At 39.5% G+C, this 21,033-nt stretch overlaps 1 protein-coding gene across 1 annotated transcript in view; it reads right to left on the bottom strand.

The window, feature by feature from the left end:
• Positions 1-1,714: 1,714 nt before the first annotated feature.
• MED14 (mediator complex subunit 14) overlaps positions 1,715-21,033 on the bottom strand; it is a gene marked incomplete at its 5' end in the record, with an annotated part of 54,740 nt that continues 35,421 nt past the window's right edge. Inside the window, 10 exon segments of the mRNA XM_018043825.1 lie at positions 1,715-4,414; positions 6,962-7,154; positions 7,419-7,544; positions 8,832-8,939; positions 9,030-9,209; positions 11,575-11,810; positions 12,686-12,868; positions 15,649-15,780; positions 18,539-18,650; positions 20,194-20,334. Of these exon segments, the coding sequence (XP_017899314.1) occupies positions 4,341-4,414; positions 6,962-7,154; positions 7,419-7,544; positions 8,832-8,939; positions 9,030-9,209; positions 11,575-11,810; positions 12,686-12,868; positions 15,649-15,780; positions 18,539-18,650; positions 20,194-20,334 (1,485 nt within the window).

Below are 21,033 nucleotides of genomic sequence, written 5' to 3'. Positions count from 1 at the left end.
ACAGAGGAGCCTTGGGCGTGGCCCCGCCCCCTTCCCGTGACTGGGTGTCCTAGTTTCCGGGGCAAGTCGGCCCCACCCCAGTCTTATAAGACAGCAGACGCGTAAGTTCTTTGTCTGGTGCTTGCCCAGAAAGCCTCTACCTAAAACTGTCCCCCTCTTCTCTGTTCCCCCAAACTGAAACCTCACCAGGCCCGATTTTAGCTCCCTCTCCTTGAGCCTGTGCTCCAGTTCTCTTACTGTAAAGCTGTAGGTGGTGCTCGGGCTTCCCTGGTGGCTCAGATGGTAAAGCGTCTGCCTGCAACGTGGGAGACCTGGGTTCAATCCCTAGGTTGGGAAGATCCCCTGGAGAAGGAAATGGCAACCCACTCCAGTACTCTTGCCTGAAAAATCCCATGGACGGAGGAGCCTGGTAGGCTGCAGTCCATGGGGTTGACTGAGACTTCACTTTCACTTTCTAGACGGTGCTCAAGGCCCAGTTCTTGGATTACATATGTTCCTTGCGTTATATAGTTCTAGGAAGTTTACTTAACTGGATCCTAAACCTGCAGGTTGACTGTAGCAAATCTGGACATTAGTTAAACTTGACCGCTGGCTGTCTGGACCGCACACTTGTTTATGTGCCTGCTGTGTGCCAAGGTGACACAAAGCTCAAAAACTTCTGCCATTGGGCCACCTAGCAGAGGCAAACAGGACACCACATCACCTGGATTCTGGAGGGCTGCATCGTCCCAAGTGGGATGAGGACTTCTTCCACTATGGTTCTGAAGCATCGTTCTTAGATGATGATGATTTTGGTTATATGATAGCTGGAGCTCCTTGCATAGGGTAAGCTAAGTTCCAAATCAGTGCTGTAAGGGTCAGAAGGCAATGGCTTGTCAACTCTAAATGACAAGAAGTCATCTCAATTTTAGTTGCTTTTAGTGAGCTTCTTGACCTTGGAAAACATGTTAAAATTGCATGTAGTCAAAAGGCTCTGAGGGAAGAGTGTAAACGTTTGAAGTCTTCCCCTGACTTTGTTTCACAGCAAAGTGGCAGTGCTTGCTTTGACTCAAAATGCTGCTTCTTAGCTGTTTGATCTTAAGCAATGTTGATTTGATCTCAGCAAATTACTTCATTTCTCTGGGCCTCAGTTTATTCATCAGAAAAAGGAGGCCTACCCTGTTGGGTGGTTGTGACAAATAAAGACACTGCAATAGTTAGAATAGTGCCTGGATATAGTAAGCTCTCAGTAAATATCATCTATTATTTTATATTGAGCTAAATGTGCCCTTTCGGTCAGTCATTCCCGGGCAAGATATTTTAACAAATCACTGGCTACCTGAAAATGGAGGCATTTTATAGAAAACTGTGAGCAGATCAGTCTCCTGGAATTGTGCAGCACACAATGCTGGCTAGCCTCTAATTTTCCCTTAAAAACCTCAATGTTAAATCCATCCCAAGTAAATTTAAAATCATTTCCTTAGACAAAGTGTCCATTCCCATTAAACCAAAGGAAGAGGGAAATTCCACAGGGTACAATGAAATATACATTAACGTTTCTCCTTTCTGTTCCTTAAATTACCTGAATATAAGTTCTCTTGTAGCTTCCTGTGTATGATTTTATATCAGGAACATTTTGATGATACTAAATGATTAAAGTAAAATGTAATAGGTATTTCTTCTGGGGAAGAAACCATGAAAGGAATTTCTTTTTTATGTTGAAATTAGATACAAATTTATAGTGGCAAAATTTTATTTCTTGAAGTTATCAAATCAATCATGACCCAAAAAATGACTAACAAACCATTTAGTATCCTTCCTTTACAGGTTACTGTGCTAACTGCAACATAGTAAAGTTATTAGTGGAATTTAAATTCAAAATCATGTATATTTTAGTTATGCCTGCACTTAGCTCACTCGGTGTTAATTTTCAAACAAAAGGTTCAGCTCTTGCTATTAATAACTTGGTATGTTCTGGTAAAGTTTTTGCTTTCTTCCTAATTCTGAAAATACTTATACATTCTGAAATGGCATTTCAGCAGGTGGAAAAAAGATGTGGCAAATTAGGACCAATTTCTTTAAGGTTAAACCAGACTATTAGCCAAAACATATTCATGAAAATTAACTAAAGAGTTGTTAGTTCTCTGAAACTTATATAAATTTCATTTATTACTGAAATTACTATAATCACATTGAAACACACTAAAAATCCAAACCATCAATTAGGAAAAACTCCTATGGGTATCCAGTCCCTTTGATTGAACTTGGTTAACAAAAGAGGTAAAAGACATAGTTTGTGATGAAACTTAAGATCCAAATGCTAAGCATTTTCAAGCTGTAATAATAAAGTATCAAGTATGATAGCAAAATTCTAATTCATGGATTTACTCTTAATAAGCATCAAAACCAAATTCTGTTCACTGAATCCTATCTTACTTTTGATTTGTACAATGCATTCAGAGATGAGTTATTAATAAGGAAAAAAGTATTCACTGAATGCATGTTAAAAATGCAATTAATATTTCAAAACCACCCTTAAAAGGGAAACTCTTAATAAAATTATTTGAGACAATATTATCCTGCAGATAAAAATACATTTCTTGTATACACGTGTATAATTCTACATGAAAGGAAGGATTCAACTCCAAATAGAAAAGAGCTGACCCTGGATAAAATCTCCGACTGCCAAACTGACGTGATTACCATTGTAAGTTGAACCAAATACAGAAGGATAAAAGCTAAGTTATGGGAAGGATACAAGTTTAGTCACCTGCTTCCACATAGTGGCAGAGTTGGGGGTGAAAAGCAGGAAATGAAGGCAGAAATAAGACATAGAAGAAAAGGCAAAGAAGGCCTCAACTCTGACCAGAAATGAATGGAGTCAAGCAAAGCTGAGGACAGGTATAACTGCAATGAGATGCCTGAAACTAGAATTTGGTAATTGACAGTCACAGAAGCTCAATTAAATCATCTTAAAGTAGAATTAGACAAAAGCATCTAAAATTTCATGGAGAACAGTAGTACAGTGACCAGACAACTCAGCATGGTATTACCATTTTAAAAACTTTCCCAAATAACATCAAGTCTTCAGAAGACCTTTGCTTTGGATCATTCTCTTTGAAGCTTAAAAAAGTTCCCGACTGACTGGGAGAGGCAGTACATTGCTCCAAAAAGAAACTGCTGAGATGGGTCAGTAACAGAACCCCCATTTGACCCTGGACAGACCCTGGGTCTTGGATTCTTCAAACTGAGTGGACTGTACCAGGTTTTTTCCAAGTAAAACATTTTATCATTTTGTTGACAATAAATTAAATTGGGATTGTTTAGAACCACCCCAGTTTTGGTGAGGAAGGCAAGCGGAAGAAGTTACTCAAGATAAAGAAACGTCACAGAAATTTCATGCAAGGGTCAGCATTCAAGTTCTTGGTTTCCTAATGAATGCTGTGTGCAGAAGTATCCTGTAAACTACATTTGCCTAACAGAAAAGTTCCCACATCCTCAGCAGAGAATGACTGCATTATTTGGAATCTTTGATCAATATGAACTACTCATTGTCTCTTCTCAAAGACTGAGTTCTTTTTTTTTTAAACCCAAATCCTACACTGAAAGACAACCAAGGTGCTAAATGTTAACCACCAGTCAAGTTAGGAATGTTTGAAGAAAATAAATTAATCTTGAAACAAAGAAGCAGATGTTCTGGTCAAATTTCAGACATATATTATTAGAAATTAATTACTGGCCCCACTAGGTTAAAGATAAAGGGAGGCCGAGAAGTCTACAGAACTGATATACACACAAGTGAGTGTCACTGTTTTTTTTGTTTTGTTTTGTTTTTTTAAACCTAGTTTTATTAAATATTGCTTCCTTGGGGTGTGTTTATAACAACTCCCAGAACATTTTCATGTAAGGATTCAAAGCGGTCATATTAAAATACAGCTTCAATATAAAGTTTATCACAGTTTTACAGTATTCAAAAATGACAGACCTGCCTTAAAAAACAAAACGAAAAAATGACTATTACACCCAAAACATAAGAAAACAATTAAATAAACAAATTTGGCATTTCCGTAACTTTATAGTATAAAACAGAATATTAAACCTATTACTGGCAAACGGACACTGATGTATTACCTAGTTTGAAACGTGTCCCATTTAAACACACTATACAAGTTAGCTATACAAAAGATTGATGGTCTTTTTGATGAAAGAAGTGCACCCTGAAAATTTTTGCCAGTTTAGAATATTTAACTCTTAAAGTCAAAAAAGTCCTTTTTTCTTTTTTAAACTGAAGGCTGAATTCAGATTTTTTTTTTGTTGTTTTGTTTCTTTTGTCAGCCTTCCTGGTTTAAAAACAATAGTGTCTATGGACGCCCACCAGGGGGCAGTGTAAGATTAGCCATTAAATCACGAACAGCTGCAAATATTGTGCATTCACCTGCAACAGAGAAAAATGGTCATTAGCTATTCGCAATACAGGAAAGATGATAACACACTGGTGGGGTAGGGGTAGTTAAATCTAAAATTAGTAAGAACTTTAAAGATCAAAACGAAAGACTAAATTTTAACTGCACAGATTATAGGGGATTATAGGTGTTAAGTATTTATTAGATGATACTTGGTTTGGGTTTTTTCATCATGAAGACATTTTGGGCAACTCCCAGTTAGATGTGAATTTAAGCTAATATGCCTAGAGTTTCTTTACAGAAACACTGGAGCATTGGATAAGCCTCTGAAGCTGGACTTCAAGGCTACTGATGACCTGGTTCTTGAAACTAATGAAAGATCTAGTTTTATATTTATGCATTAGTTACAACATCAATGATATCCTTCTGCTGTTACACTAAAGGCCAGGTAACACCTGTGATAGCACTGTCTTAACAGAATCTTCTGTGATGACAGAAATATTCTATATGTGTGCTGTGGCTACTGAGTACTTGTAATATAGCCAGTGACTGAGGAGCTGAATTTTATACTTTTTATCTGATTTTAATTAACTTAAATTTAAATAGCCAAATCTGGAGAGTGGCAGTTATACTGGACAGTGTAAGTCTGTGACATCTATTGGAGTTTTCCCCCAAATTTCAAGGAATTGATCAACTTCTAGAGTTCAATATTAAAATCAATTAATAAAGTGATTCCTCCTTCACCAGGGGAGGAAGTGATGAGTCTGGAAGGAGGGAAGGGAGGCTAAAATATGGCATATCAACAATCCAAAAACAAGATTTGTGCGTGTGGGGTGGGAAGGGGGGGGCGGATTGTAGGAGGTTAATGATTCATCCTCTCAATTTCTCCTTTGTTCCAAGAACCAAAGAGCCTATGCCTCTTACTTATTGTATGTGTAAATTAAAAATAGTTCAATACAGTTAACCAAAACCAGTTGTAAATACGATAAATCCCAAACCAGATCCTTTCCCTGGAGCATGGTCTAATGCTGAGAGGCTGTGAGTGAGGGAAGTGAAGACCTCAACTGAATAACGCCCCTCGGGCAAAGAGCAGGATGTGCAGTGACCCTGTGCAAGTCACTGCAACCTTCTCTTCAACCACTGGCAAATTAAGGTACAGAAAAAAAAAAAAAAACCCAAAGGTTTAACCAGGCTAAGATAAATAAAAGAAAACTACTTCCAAAATATCTCAACAATTTCTTAAATAAAAGAAGTTACATCTTTTTCTTTTTTTTAAACACATTTTCATTATTGATAGGGAGAAAAAGTTGTTTGATCCCAAACAGGATCAAAACATTTGCTCCATTAAATTTTAAGTTCCATGAGACATGATAGTCATCTGCTTGTGAAAGAATGGTGTTTGTGATCAAGGTTATATTGAAAATATAATGCATGCTTTGAAAATGCTGATAGCTTTAAACTTTGATACTAAGGACGACCTATTTTGAGCTGAAAGAAGAGATAAGTCAAAGGATGAAAGCAGAAAATTATAAGAAGTGGAAGAAGCATTACAACAAAAGCAGCACACCCTTCTCTACTGCCCAGTGCGCTCCTTATAAACTATACTTAGGTAGAACTTGTCTTTGTGCATAATATGGGGTAACAAATAGCTGAAAATATAACTTCTCCCATGATCCTGTGTCTAGTAAAATTTTGACACTGTGGTAACTAAAAAATGTTTCAGAGAACAACTTCCCCTCATTTTAAAAAAATGAATTCTGTTATCATACTAATCTGAACAGAAAGATATAGAGGATTTCCTTAATATTAGATATAAGCAAAATGTACTTTAATTTCCTTAGTGTTAGAAACAAGCAGAATGGAAGATAAGTTCTCTTTGCTGAGCATTATGTTTTAAAACCAAAAATTTAGCACTGCCAGGAGTTCCAGGTTAAGCATAGGCTACTCCAGTATTGAAGGGACCGTGTTTATCTGCCAGAATCATTCTGGTCTCCTCGAAAATGTTCCGTTTGAGAGCTTCACTGTGCACTTGGTGAAAAGGTTCACTTGCACCCACCTAACACTTATATAAGAAGCCCAAAAAGCAGAAAGCCATTTGTATCAGCTTTTATTCTTCACAAAACATTTAGGAGATACAGAAATTTGGATGATATTATTCTATTCATGACTGAACCATGAAATATGAGAAACCAACATGCATTTCAACTTGGTGACATACAGAGTGGCAGGTATCGATGGTGGGGCAGGAATTCACAGCCATGGAAAATTCTATCATCCTAACCTACGGCTTAGTAGCAATGTGTGCTATAAATACAAGCTTCTGGCATTAGCAACTGGGTCAGTCCTAGATCACGAACAAAAATAAAGTCCAGGCAGCAGAGACGTGGACAAAACTGAAGAGCCAGTGAGAAAGGAAGAAAGCGACAGGCAGACATTAAGAGGGCCACGGCAACCATAGCTCTACTACTAGGATTGGAGGGGTGAGGTGGGTAAGGAAGAAGCAGAGGGGAGAAAGGGGGATCTCTCAGAAGAACGTTTATAACATATATGCAATAAAATATCATCTACTGGTCATGTACCTTGTCGTGGTGGGTTCATCTCTGCAAACCTCTTCAGAATGTTGCTGACCATCATGGGAGCAGCAACAGAAGAGTTCTGCTGCCTGGGAATGTCTGCCTGCTGGGTGGTACCTGAAGCCATGTCATAAATGATTGGAACTATAATACTAACAGGTTCTTGGGGAGGGACTGATGTCTTCTGAGTCAGCTGAAGCTGTTGACATACAACACATACAAAAGAAAATAAAAACACAGTAAGAAAACAAAATACTTACTGAAAATGATTCAAAGGTACAATCATTTACTCAGATTAAAGATACAACAAGAAAATTAAATATAACAAATGAAATGACCAACAACTAAATACCATGATTAAGACGCAACTGTGTCACACAATTACCAGGTTCAATATACTTCTTACTACAGAAACCAAGATTACATGAAGTCTAAACTCACACACACACCAGGTGGTACTTACAAAAAATAGCATTTTGGATTTCAGCACCACAGCAGGTGTCCCAGGAGGTGCAATTGGTGGTGCACTGGGAGGGATCGTCAGGCAAAACTGAACGTTCCATTTTAGCTGTGTTGCCTGGTCAGGAAACTATTTCGGAAAAAAAAATCATGATAAAATCATATTAATGTTTAAAATTATACTGTAGTGTAGGAGCCTGAAACTGGAATTCTATACTCACTTATCAACAGATTGTGAAGTTGATAACCTGCATTTTTTCAAAGGAAATACACATGTGAAGTTGCTAACTGAAGAGTCAAGCTCTCGGTTTATGAATATGTTCCCTTTCCTTTCCTCCCACTTCATTAATCCCCAAGGCCTGCGGGTTCTGCTTCCTTGTTGTCTCTGACACCCGTTCCCGCCTCTCTATTTTCACTGATGCCAAGGAGCTGAGGGATCCATAACTTCTCCCATGGCCCCTGTAACGGTCCCTTCTGGTGGCTGCCTCTCCCAGTCTACCCTTACAACACTGCCAGACAAATGTCCTAGAGCATAGTTCTGATTTAGCTTACAAATTCTCAGTGACACTCAGGGATCCATGCTGCCCCAAGCACCCCGACCCTGCCACCCAGGGACCAACACTGGCATTCAAGACACTTCCTAACTGGGGCCAATCTAGACTATCCAGCCTCATTTCCACCTCCTTCCCTAAAAGTAACTGGTCAAACTGTATTACTCATTTAAAATTATATCTACTGGAGCTTTTTTAGTGACAATATTTACTCCTTTAAAAAAACTCAAATGGATTTTTTTAACATAAATAATGTTTCCTATAGCCTATCAGAGCAGAAGCCATATGCTGAGACTATTAGCAAAGAGACAGTGCCGTCCCAATATTAACAGTAAAACACCAACTGAAAAAAGGATTGAGGTATTTACAGTTACCCGAAGCAATGCTAGAAACATTAAAATGAAGGACTACTGTAAAACTGGAAAAATAAAATTAGCTTCCACCTGGATTCCAGCTATATAATTGTATACTTTCATAGGAAAGAAGCGGCATTAAAAATTTCCCGAGAAAACAGCTTTTTCAATAAATGGTATTAGGCATGGGAGGATTATTTCATGATCTAAGAATAGGAAGAAGATATTAAATGTATTTGTTTTTGTAAGAGGGAAGTCGCTGGCAACTTAGGTTACCTATGGGGAAGAGGACTAGACAGCTGGACAAGGAAGGATGTGAAATTTCCCACTGTCTCACTGTAAACTCTAAAGATACAAGAGGATTGTATTACCTACCCAAAGACAAATAAAATTTAATTTAAAAATGTAAGAGGAAAATGCAGGTACATAATGGTGAAAACCAACATATGCTCTCCCACCAACTCCAACCTCCTCTGATTGACCTGGCTAGAAAAGTTTGTCTCTGTAACTTACCAGCTCTAGCTTCATAATATGCACACAGTCCCTGAGGATGTGTGTAGGAGCTCCTAACAGCTTGGTGAAAGCTATTAATGTATTGGCTTTAAATGGTGGTCCTGCAACCTATAAGGATAAATAAAGCAAGTTACTCTTTATTCTACCTTGATTCTATTTCACTGAGTGTATTAAAATTATGCATTAAGAAACACATACTCTTGTTTCGAAGAATTTCTCCAAAACTTGAAGTTCATCAGGTTTCCACTGTCCTGCATTTTCGGGTGTCACTTTTAGCTGAAGTGTTTGGTTGGTTTTAGGACTAAGGGCTACTCTGCATTTCAGCGCATCAGTCTTAAACATGATGACCCCGGGTTCATTGGAATTTATCAGCTGTAGCTGCAAAAATAAGAAGCACGCATCAAATTAACATATGAGGCAATATGTAAGTCAAAGAAAAAATGTAATTATAAGTAGATAATTGTTTCAAAAGGAAAACAACTAAGTTGAGACCTGTTCCAAAATGAAGGTATCTAGGCCTTGAGCACCAGCAACTGCTACCTAACCACATGGCAGAGAGAGAGGTGATCAAACATTATGCGTCTCTTGATGGAAGAACATAACACCACCTATCAAATGCTCTTGAAAAACAACGAACTTGAGCCTGAATTCAGTAGTCAGATCCACAGGACTGATCGACATTACAAAAATATGGGGGTCAAAACAGCATGTCAGGTGATTCAAAAGGGATGCGATCACCAAGGTCCAGACCGTGAGAAATTCTAGAGGACAAATGATATGGCTTCTTCAACAAATAGATTATTTAATGAGAAATAGAGATTGAACCTATAATTTAAAAAGGACTTAAAAATGTGTATGGATTCTGACTCAAATGGTTAAAAACTGTGACAACTTGGGAAATACGGACACCAACCAGATGGTTGATTATAAAGAAACCATATTTATGATGAAATGATATCAGGAATTTGCTGTCAAACAATCTGAGAGGAGGAGTTATAGATGAAATAATATTAATGTCAGTTCACTGTTGAAGATGGGTATGAGAACAGACAGGTTCATTGTATAAGAGAATTATGTATTCTCTCTACTTCTGTATATGCTTAAAATTGTCCACAATAAGTTTAAAAAAAACGGTCCATTAGAAAAAAAAAGAATAAAAAGTTCAATTACAAAATGTTAGATCTGGGTTGGGACCTTATGCTAGCCCAGGATTGGTAAATGTAAGTTCTATGGTTTCTGCTGCAACCACTCAATGATGCCATCATAGGTGAAAGCAGCCACAGGTAACAGGCAACTGAATGCGTGTGGCTGTGTTCCAATAAAACTTTACAAAGACAGATGGAGGGTAGGACTTGGCCCCTAAGGCACATAGTTTACTGACCTCTGCTCTATCATAATGTATTGATTATGCACATGAGCAAAATGAGGTTCAAAGGCTTTGTGGCAGAGGTGAGGCTAGATAAGGGGTCTGCTGATTACCATTTTAAATGCTAATTTATTCAACTTATGTTAAAACTTATTTCTTTCAAATTCAAATGTAAAGGTTGCAAAATAGCTTGGTGCCATCTGTGGAGAGGCTATTTTAAGCATTCACCATTCTGACTACCTCATTAACATAACTATTAATAACAATAAGTATTATAAATAATATATAACTGAATACCAAGACATTATGTAAAGAAAGGTTTTATATAAAGTTATCTCAAATTCCCACTACTGCCAGGAATTAGGTAGATACTACTATCTATTATCATCAAAAAAGTGAAGAAATTTGCCCAAGCTTAAACCAGCCAGTAGCATGTCCTGGCTACAAACTGGGGTAGCCTGATTCTAGAACTAGAATATTCCAGTTATAGTTCAACTCTGAACTGTATAGATTATATATATAATTATTATTAGATATCATTCATATTAATATTTATAGTATTTTTATATAGTATATATTTATAATTATAATATATTAATGATATTATTATATAATTATAAATAAAATATATAATATTATATATACAACTCTGAACTATATATATTATAGATTCTAGAATAGTTCAACTCTGAACTATTTCCTAATGGTTATCACCATAGGACAGAAGTCTTTCTACAGGAGTTTGAAATCCATTCAATTGCTCATGTATTTATGAAGCAGCTTTCAGGGCTTTTTCCTGGTAGCTCAGCGGTAAAGAATCAGCTTGTCAATGCAGAAGACACAGGTTCAATCCCTGATCCAGGAAGATCCCACATGTCGCAGAGCAACTAAGCCCGTGTGCCACAACTATTGAGCCTGTGCTCTAGAGCCTGGGAACCACAACTACTGAAGCCCACATGGGCTAGAGCCCATGCTCCACACACAGAAAAGCAGCTTTCATCCTTTTGTGATCATAAATAACTTCAGGATCACAGATTCAGAGTCAGCCTGCCTGCAGAAGCATTCCAGAAGGCAAGTAATTACTCATGTGCTATTCTCTGCCAAATCAGATCCTGGGTACACTTGTCTCATGGTATAGTGGAGATGTCTCTCCAGATTCATGTTAGCCACAGTACAGCTAATGATAGAATCAGCAACTTGTTAATATAAGAAGGTAAGGAAAACAGTGGATCCACTTTCAATGCTAGGGTGGGGAGAAAGCGTAATTCTAACGAGCTGGTTAAAGGAGGTGAGGGAACAGTTCAGACCCTATTCTGGGAGGCATCTGAGCATTGACTCGACAATCACCACTCAGGAATTCACCAGGTACCCACATACCGTTTCCTGCTGAATAATTCTTTGAAGGTGGCGTCTCATGATGACTGATCCAAGGAATCTCTCAAGGGGAGAACAAAGGTAACTGCCTGCCAGGCCGGGCACGAGGCCTGGCGTTGGAGAGGGCAGCAGCAAAATGTTCAAGGCACTGTGAGTGAGGATGGTAGGGATGGAGGCTGCCCAGGAGCGCTGAGGTAGTTTACGAGGTGGAGGCATGTTTGTTGGCATCGTTTGGGAACCTTTTGGGAAGGAAAACATCATTTTTTTTTTAAACAAACGCATATTACCTCACTGTTCCCTGTTTTGCTTTGCTTTTATATAGCAGTCTGTACTGTTTCTGTTACTCCTTGTGGTGTAACAATCACATATAAGCTTCTTACAGTTAACTTTCCTCCCTGCAGCCAGGTCCCTTGCAGTGTGACTTTATGGCAACTGCTTCAAGGAGTGATGTCTACTTCTTTACTTGTATTCTGGGCTCACCCTGTCAGTTGCTGTGGCCTACAGAAGGCACTGGAAGTGACACAGTGCCAGCTGTCGGCCTAAGCTTTTACTCACTCTCTTGGAACCCTCTCCAGCCCAGGCGACCAAGCCCATATAAGTATGAGACCACACGAAGCAGAGAGAAGCCAGGCCCCCGCCAACCCAGGAGCTGACCACAGATGCACAAGTGAGCCCAGCAGAGCCTGGAAGCTCATCCAGCTGGGCTCAGCCCAAACTGCCAACCTGCAGAACAACAAGCTGACGTATAACTGTTGCTTTAAGCCACAAAAAGTCATGCGGCAAAAGCTAATTAAGATATCTGTACAATTCTTCTGTAGTAATCTGCATAACTATGCCAGTTACCTTGAGGTTATCTTTCAAGGTCCAGTACTGCAGCTAAGTTAGCAGTCATAACAGAGATACAAGACTCTCCTCCAAATCTGGAGAAAACACTCCCCTTCTTCTGCCTAACTTTGCAAATTAACTATCGTTACAACCAACTTACTAAATGGATAAGTTGTTAAGTATCCTTATTAAGTCATGACTTTCAAATGTGAGGATGGGACAGGATGATTAAAATACGTCATTTGTTGGTTATCCTAAAAGCTCACATAAAAATGTTGATGACACTCACTTGTTCCAGCTCGAGGGGAATGAGAAGCATCTGGAACTGGAGAATGTAGTGATGGGTTGGCTGGTGACATCCCAGGCATGCGTGTTGCTGGTGAGGGGCCAGACACTTGAGGAGACCCTGGCCAGTTCCCTGCTCGGCCACTTGGTGACACCATAGTGTATGGAGAACTAGGGTCCAGGGTTCCTGCAAACAAGTAAACAAATGGTTTTCAAAACCTGTATTTTAATACCTGAAAAGTATTTGACAATATTCACGTGCTTATACCCTATGTAGTGATAATTTTATTTTTTCTTTCAGAAAGATATTTCACTAAAGCCTGATGGACATGGCACATTTGATCTCTACTTGGTGTAGTTTTTGTATTTTTTAACGTGATACAAAAATTAGGAACATTGAGAAAGGATAAAATTTACCTTTACATAAGGTTCAAAATGTATAATATATAACAGTCTCCTTTAGACTATATAGGAAATACTTGGTTGAAAAGATAAAGAAAAAAAAAAAAACACCTCAAAGCTCCATTAAGGGCAGAAATCTTTTATTTTTAAACTAACCCTGACAAATTATGTTTTCAATCTATTCAGAGAAGGCTGAAGAGAGGGAATTTTCCATTTTCTTTATTTAGTAAAAGACACAGTAACTAAGAAATGAACCAAGAATCAAGTTTTGAAAGCAGTGACTTCCTGAACAATATAAAATTAAAATTTCATCCTGCAGATACTTTTAACATAATTACACCCTTTTGTAACCATCATGAGAAACGCTGGGCTGGAAGCAGCACAAGCTGGAATCAAGACTGTCGGGAGAAATATCAATAACCTTAGATATGCAGATGACACCACCCTTATAGAAGAAAGTAAAGAGGAACTAAAAAGCCTCTTGACGAAAGTGAAAGAGGAGAGTGAAAAAGTTGGCTTAAAGCTCAATATTCAGAAAACGAAGACCATGGCATCCGGTCCCATCACTTCATGGGAAATAGATGGGGAAACAGCGTCAGACTTTATTTTTTGGGGCTCCAAAATCACTGCAGATGGTGACTGCAGCCATGAAATTAAAAGACGCTTACTCCTTGGAAGGAAAGTTATGACCAACAAAGATAGCGTATTAAAAAGCAGAGACATTACTTTGCCAACAAAGGCCCGTCTAGTCAAGGCTATGGTTTTTCCAGTAGTCATGTATGGATGTGAGAGTTGGACTGTGAAGAAAGCTGAGTGCCGAAGAATTGATGCTTTTGAACTGTGGTTCAAAAGAGAAGACTCTTGAGGGTCCCTTGGACTGCAAGGAGATCCAACCAGTCCATTCTAAAGGAGATCAGTCCTGGGTGTTCTTTGGAAGGAATGATGCTAAAGCTGAAACTCCCAATACTTTGGCCACCTCACGTGAAGAGTTGACTCATTGGAAAAGACCCTGATGCTGGGAGGGATTGGGAGCAGAAGGGGACGACAGAGGATGAGATGGCTGGATGGCATCACTGACTCGATGGACGTGAGTTTGGGTAAACTCCAGGCGTTGGTGATGGACAGGGAGGCCTGGCGTGCTGCAATTCATGGGGTCGCTAAGAGTCGAAAACGACTGAGCGACTGAACTGAACTGCACTTGTAACCAAATGACAAAATGAGAAAATACTACCATATATCAGAGAGTAAATGTTCCTTACTTAATCTTACAAATTGGTAAGAAAAAACACAAGAATATAGGCAAAAGATATAAACTAGCAGGTATAAAATAAGAGACATGAAAAGACTAATGAAGATAAGAACTTCACTAATAATAAAAAAAAAACACACATTGAACAGTAAGATGCCATTTTTGACTTATCAAAGTTACTGAGACTTCTTTAAAAATCACAATACCCTGTGCTGCCAATGATGCAGGAAAACAGACACTCTTGTACGATACTAGGGGAAACTGGCACAGCCTTTCAGGTGAGCAATCTGCAATGTTTCAAAAGCTTTAGAATTTCTCAAACCCTGTGAGACAGCAATTCCACTTCTAGGAACTTACCTAAGAAAGTAATCCTGTGAGCAGAGAAGATACCACTTTCAGTTGTGAAAAAATAGAAACATTCTAAACATCTATTAGGAGAGCAATTAAATCATGGTATGCCCAGACAAGGGGATACTATGAAGCCATTAGTATGATGATATAGAGTTTTTACTAACAGAAATGCTCCTTCAAATATTCATAGTAAAGAGTAGAATCACAGGTGCTACCCAGCTGTACAACCTGAGGAAGCTCTTTATGTTCAGAACTGGCACGGGATTCATGATACAGTTAAGTGACGAAAGTAAGGCACTGAACATGGTGTACAGTATGCTGCCATGTACATAAAAGAGAGGGAGAGACCACTCCACATAAAACATCTCGCCAAGAATTCATGAGAAATTAATAATGCCTTTGGGAAGAGGAACTAGGTGGTTTTGGTCAAAGGGAAGGGAAACACCTCACTGGCTACCTCTTCTTTATCTGAACAAATTCAAAATAGAAATTTTGAGTTAAAAAATTCAAGTCTCAAAGCAATACATATGATAGGGTCCCAATTTTTTTTGACAGGGTGGTGTCTGAGCAGAGAGACAAGAAGATGGGTAGAGAGCAAGCTACAGCAACAGAGATTCAGGCAAGCAGCAGGTACATGACAGGTCACGTGATGGGGGAAAGAGTTCAAAGCAGACAGACTAACTGGTAGATCTCTTGGTGGTGTTATTAGCAAAACCCTAGTGTTTTCATTTTTTGGAGGGCTGAGCCACGCAGCATGTGGGATCTTAGTTTTGAACCTGCGCCCCCTGCAGTGGACATGCAGAGTCCTAACCATTGGACTTCAGGGGAATTGCCAGGAAAAATATTTTCTTTTGCTATTCCCCCAATATATAAGCGCTAATTTTGCAAAAAGAAAACCTTTATTTCACAAAAACTACTTTCACATCAAACTCTTATGCTCTAACGATTTCTATGTATGGACTCACCATGTGGACTAGCAAAACTGGCCCCTGGTCCTATTGAGATTCCATGCGAGGATGGGGGAGGAGTTGGAACAAATGATGCTGGTGATGGGGCTCTCAAAGCCCCACTCGGGGAGCTGGCAGCATGCAGATTTCCTAATAAAGGAAAATAATTATAGATGATCTTGCAGGACATATATTATGTCCTGACCAAGGACCCCGAGTTAAGACTATCTACAGACTAAAGAAACAAGTAATAAAGCTCCCAGAAGTAGCACAAAGAAAAACTGGAACAATTTCACCACTAAAAGAGAGGTCAATTCCATGGGGCCCCAATTCTAGCTCTTACACTGACTAATTTAAAAAAAAAAAATATATGCAGTGTAGCAGTGCACTTTTTTATTCACTCATTCAACAAGAAGGCATGAACATCAATGTCATGCCAAGCACTGTTGTAGGTACTGGGGATGCAGCAGTTAACAAGAAAGAAAAATTCTTGCCCTCATGGGAGCTTATATTCCAGCACAATGAGAAAGACAAATACATGTCAGGTTATGCTAAGTGCTATGGAGAAAAACAGGGCAACATAAGGGGGATCTATTGTGTGGTGGTGGAGGTAAGTGCTGCTCTTTATATAGAGCAACTTCTTCAAGAAGGGGCTATGTGGGCTGAGACATAAGTGAAGGATGAGGCATGAGGATATCCAGGGAATAACACACTGAAGGCAAACAGAGGAGCTAGTGCAAAGGCCCCAACAGTAGCAGCAGTTAAAAATAACAGGGGGAGGCCAGCATGGCTGGAACAGCGTGAGCAAGGTGGGAAAGGGGAAATGGAAGACAATTAGGTCAGAGAGGTGGGAGGAGGGTCCCAGATTTCACAGGGACTTGTAGGCCGCTTTAAGGACTTAGGGTTTACCCTGAAAGAGATGGGAAGCCACTGCAGAGTTTGGAGCAGAGGAGTCATGACCTAACTTCTGTACCCCAAGGATCATTCTAGCTGCTACTGAAAAACAAGACTATAGGGCAGGGGGCAGGGAAACCAGTCAGAGGCAACTGCAATTACCTAGGTAAAGATGGTTAGTGACTCGGGAAAGGGTGAGGCCGAGACATTGAAAAGTGGTTAGGTTCTAGATAAAGTCTGAAGACAGAGCTGACAATATTTGGTAACTGACTGACTGTGGATGTGAGAGAAAGGAGTCCAAGACGACTCCTACAGCTTTGGCCCAAGTAACAGGAAGGAAGAAGCTGCCACTTGCTGAAATGGGGTGTCTATGGGAGCAGTAGTGGGAATAGCTGGAGGGTGTTAGGAATTTAGTTTCAGCTGTACTGAGTTTCAGATGTTGGTTAAACATCTATCGATACATGGAAATGCTGAACAGACAGCTAGAAAATAATAGGACTCAAGTTTAGCAGAGCGGCCTAGATGGAGATATAAAAAACTGGGAGACATGAGCTTAAGGATGGTGTTTAGCCACAGGACAAACTTTAATTTAGAATTATGAAGGGCAGGGGCTATGACTACCAAAACTACGAATGCAACATTAATATACTTGCTACATTACCATAATTATCCTCATACCAGCAGTTAGTTTTCAAATTCTCCACTATTATGTAAGAGAACTTCATATTTTTAATGTTATGTAATACCTAATGCAGTATTAGTTCAATACAGTATGAATTCAATATTAACATATTTACATTCAAGAAATATGTTAACTGACTTGATTAATCTTTATTATATTTACATCTAGCTGTGTAACCTGGACAAGTGACTTAACTTCTCCATGCCTCATTTTTCCTCTGTTAAATGGGAAATAATAGGACCTATCCCACGGGTTTGCTGTGGGGACTAAAGGGGTAAAGTACTTAGAACAGGGCCTGGTGCACAGGAAGCACTATAGAACTGTCTGCTACCATAATTATTTCAAAATAATCATCTCTCCTTCTATGCGAAACCAGTCTCAACTCAGATCCTAGAAACCCCTTCCCCTCGGGTGCTGGGTCCCCGCTTCCCATTCTCTCCCTTGCTCCCCAGCTGCTCCTCCCTAGGCCCCCACACTGTCTACTGTTGGAACTTCCCAGGGGCTGAGTCCCCCACCAGCTCAGCCTTTGGGAACCTTCAGTGACACAATGATCCAAGTCTTCATCGGGGGTGCCACCAATTCTGATGAGCAGGGAAGAGCTCATCTACCCCCAAATCTCATACCAGTCCTCCTTGCTAACTTGAGCTAGCAGGGTAAGCTTGAGGAGCAGGGCTGTTATTGGGCTCACTGCTGAATCCCCAGCACCCAGCAGCATTAGACACACAGCAAGTGCTTAAAACACACTGTTTTAACATTTCAGTTAAAAGTCTAAATATGGCATTCTCTAGCAATTTTTACAGTGCACTTCATGAGGCTGCTCACAGAGCCATTTTGTTCGTACAAGCAGGTTGTGCCCTGCTTGACTCTGAGGGCGGGGCACTGTTCACATACACTGGGGCTCTGTCAGCTCCTTCTGTAAGGGAGCTTTTCTGTAAGCAGTCATCGCAGCAGGAAAGCAGTCACACACACTACATACATGGGTGTGGTTGTGTTCCCATGAAACTATTTACAAAAGCAGGTGGTGGGTAGGACATGGCCCACAGGCCTGAGTGTGTCAACCTCTGACGTAGATCACGCTGTGATTCCTGGAGTGGCAACATGAGTCTGGTTCCAGGTGACAACTCTGCCACTTAATTCAAACCTTTTAAAAGTGCTCCTGAATCACAAACACAGATTTCACAACCCTGCAATAATGAATGAAGAGCAAACATCTGGCCACAGACCAGCAAAGCAGTTCTCTCTGAAGTCTCAGGCTGTATGTGTAGGATTTCTCACTATGTGTGTGTCTATTTGGGATCTGAAAGTTGCACATGACAAGAGTTAGTATCTTACCTGGAGACTGTGTATGCATCATAGAGGGAGACTGGTTGACTGTGCTGTGGTAAGATGTAGGGGGTGAAGTAAGAGGATAAGCACCTGATGATCCTGGCTGCTTTGGAAATGGCTGAAAAGAAGAAAATTCCTTTTTGGTAAAATGGCCAACCATGTAGCATACGTGGGCGTGGCTTTCCCCAATCAAGAGCTTCAGTGTTAATTAACATTTACATGTCACTGGTTATCAAATAGGAAAGGTGAGGTGTGAAAACGCCCCAAATTCACACCAGTATTGCAAATTTTAAAAAGCTCCCTTTCAAAGTGTTTTAAAAATAGCAACGTCCCCATTCCCGACTTTGCAGTACCACTACTTTATCCCTCAAGATCTTTTTTTGCTCATTTTATCTACCAAATCACTGATTTATCAGTATTATTTATCTACCATTTCACTGACTCTAAGATCAACTCCCCCCACATTTTAACATCTCTCAAATTATGGTATGTCTTCCAATTCATGGCATGCTGCAGTCGAACTGGCAGCGCTATTTCAGGCAGGACATAAAAACAGTGCACCTTACATTGGTGGCATTTTAGAGTCAGTGAAATATGATAGTTCAACCTGGTCCCTACTCACCTTCACCTTCATCTCCAGTAACAACAATCCTAGGACAACTCTTCCTAGTGTATTTTTTTAACTAGAGTATGAGTCACATACAACAAAGCACACAAATGCATAGTCTGATGAGGGTTTATAAATGTAACTGCCACATAAGTCAAGATACTGAAGGACATTACCAGAACCCCAGAGGCCTCCCTCCTTCCAAATCTCTTATCTCCTCTCAAAAGGTAAGCAGTACTCTGACTTCCATCACTCAAGCTTGGTTTTGCATCTCATCTAAATACTGAATGTACTCATTAGCGTCTGGCTTCTTTTGTTCAACACTGTCAGTGAAAACCGTTGTTTTGCTGCATGGAGCAACAGCATTTTTCTTTTCTGTGAAATATTTCTGCGTATTCCAGTTTACTCACTCATTCTTCTGTTGTCGGTTATTTGGGTTGTTTGTAATTTTTTGCATAAATAATGCTGCTATGAACATCCTTGTATTCTCCGGCTGCACTTCTGTTGTGCATATACCCAAAGTAAAACTGGTAAATCACAGGCGTGCATAATGTTCAGCTTTAGCACTCTGAATACTGCTAAACACCCCTGCAAGGTAGCTGTACCATTTTATACACCTTCCAGTAGTAAGTGAGCATTTCAGGGGTCCTGATACCAAATGTTGGCAAGGATTACTGATTTTTTTCCTTAAAGCCATTTTTGTGGGTATGGGGTATTAACTCACCATGGTTTTAATGTATAATTCTGTGGTGCCAGATGACAATGTTCACCTTTTCTGCGCTTACTGGCCATTTGGACATCATCTTTTATGACCTCATGGGTGATCACCCGACATTATTTTAAGTGCATGAGTCTACAGTTAGTGCTATCTCTGGTACTATTCCCTTCCCTTCACTGGAAGCCTCCCCCTGTCTCCCTTTGTCATTATTTTTCATATGGCGATCTTGGGTCCACCAAGGACCTCCTCGCCTTTTAACACAGGAAGAGCAGACGCCTGTAGAACCTGTTAAGTAACAGAAATGTGATGCCATGTGCAGTATCAGTTAGACATCACCTGTTGCTGTGGCGGTGGTTGGAGTTGTGAGATTAAAGAATCCATCATATCTCCTCCAATGGGAGAAGGGGGATTATCGTCCTCATTTACAGACCTTCTTCGAGCATCCTGATTGCTGTCAACAAACATATTCAGGAATGTCTATGGATATAAACAGGTAAAATTTAGATTATTTTACCTAACTTTAGTAAGATATTCTTAATCATTTAGCATGTGTTAATAGAAATAAACATATCATGTCCATCTCTGAAATCCAAGTTTGACACATGGCCACCATCATTAGGCCAACCTAGAAGAGACAGTCATTGTTTTGAAGGAAAGAGGGAAAATTGAGGAAAATGGTTAAACACAACAATAAAAAAATCTAAGTGCTGTTATGTGAACAAAAGTTAAAGAAAGAAGTACATCCTGGTCAAAATATTTTATTAATTTCTGAATCAGAAATGTGGAAAAGAATAAAAAGTTGCATGGTAGGCATGTAAACAACTTCAATGACTTGGAAAATTTCCTGTTTGGTGAAAGTTCTCACTTTTTAAGCCAGCAAATATGAAAGAGGAAAACTGAATAAAGAAACGAAGCCATCTTTTTCCTTTTTATTTTATGTAACAATCTTGAACTATCAAGAATGGGAGAAGCGTGTGTTTTATAGAGTATGTCATCAAAAATTAGGTGAGGCTACCAGAATTTGTGTCTCAATCACAGATTCTTTTTAATACCCTCTACCTGCCCAATCTTCAAAAATATAGATTATAAACTTATCAGAATTACTGAAAAGCTTTTAAAGGTACATAAGTCTGACTTCTAATTAAAGGTAATAGATTATTCACAATACTGATTTCA

This window comes from Capra hircus, assembly GCF_001704415.2.
Source record: "Capra hircus breed San Clemente chromosome X unlocalized genomic scaffold, ASM170441v1, whole genome shotgun sequence".
Taxonomy (NCBI): Eukaryota; Metazoa; Chordata; class Mammalia; order Artiodactyla; family Bovidae; genus Capra; species Capra hircus.
This window is presented reverse-complemented; position numbering and strand designations above follow the sequence as displayed.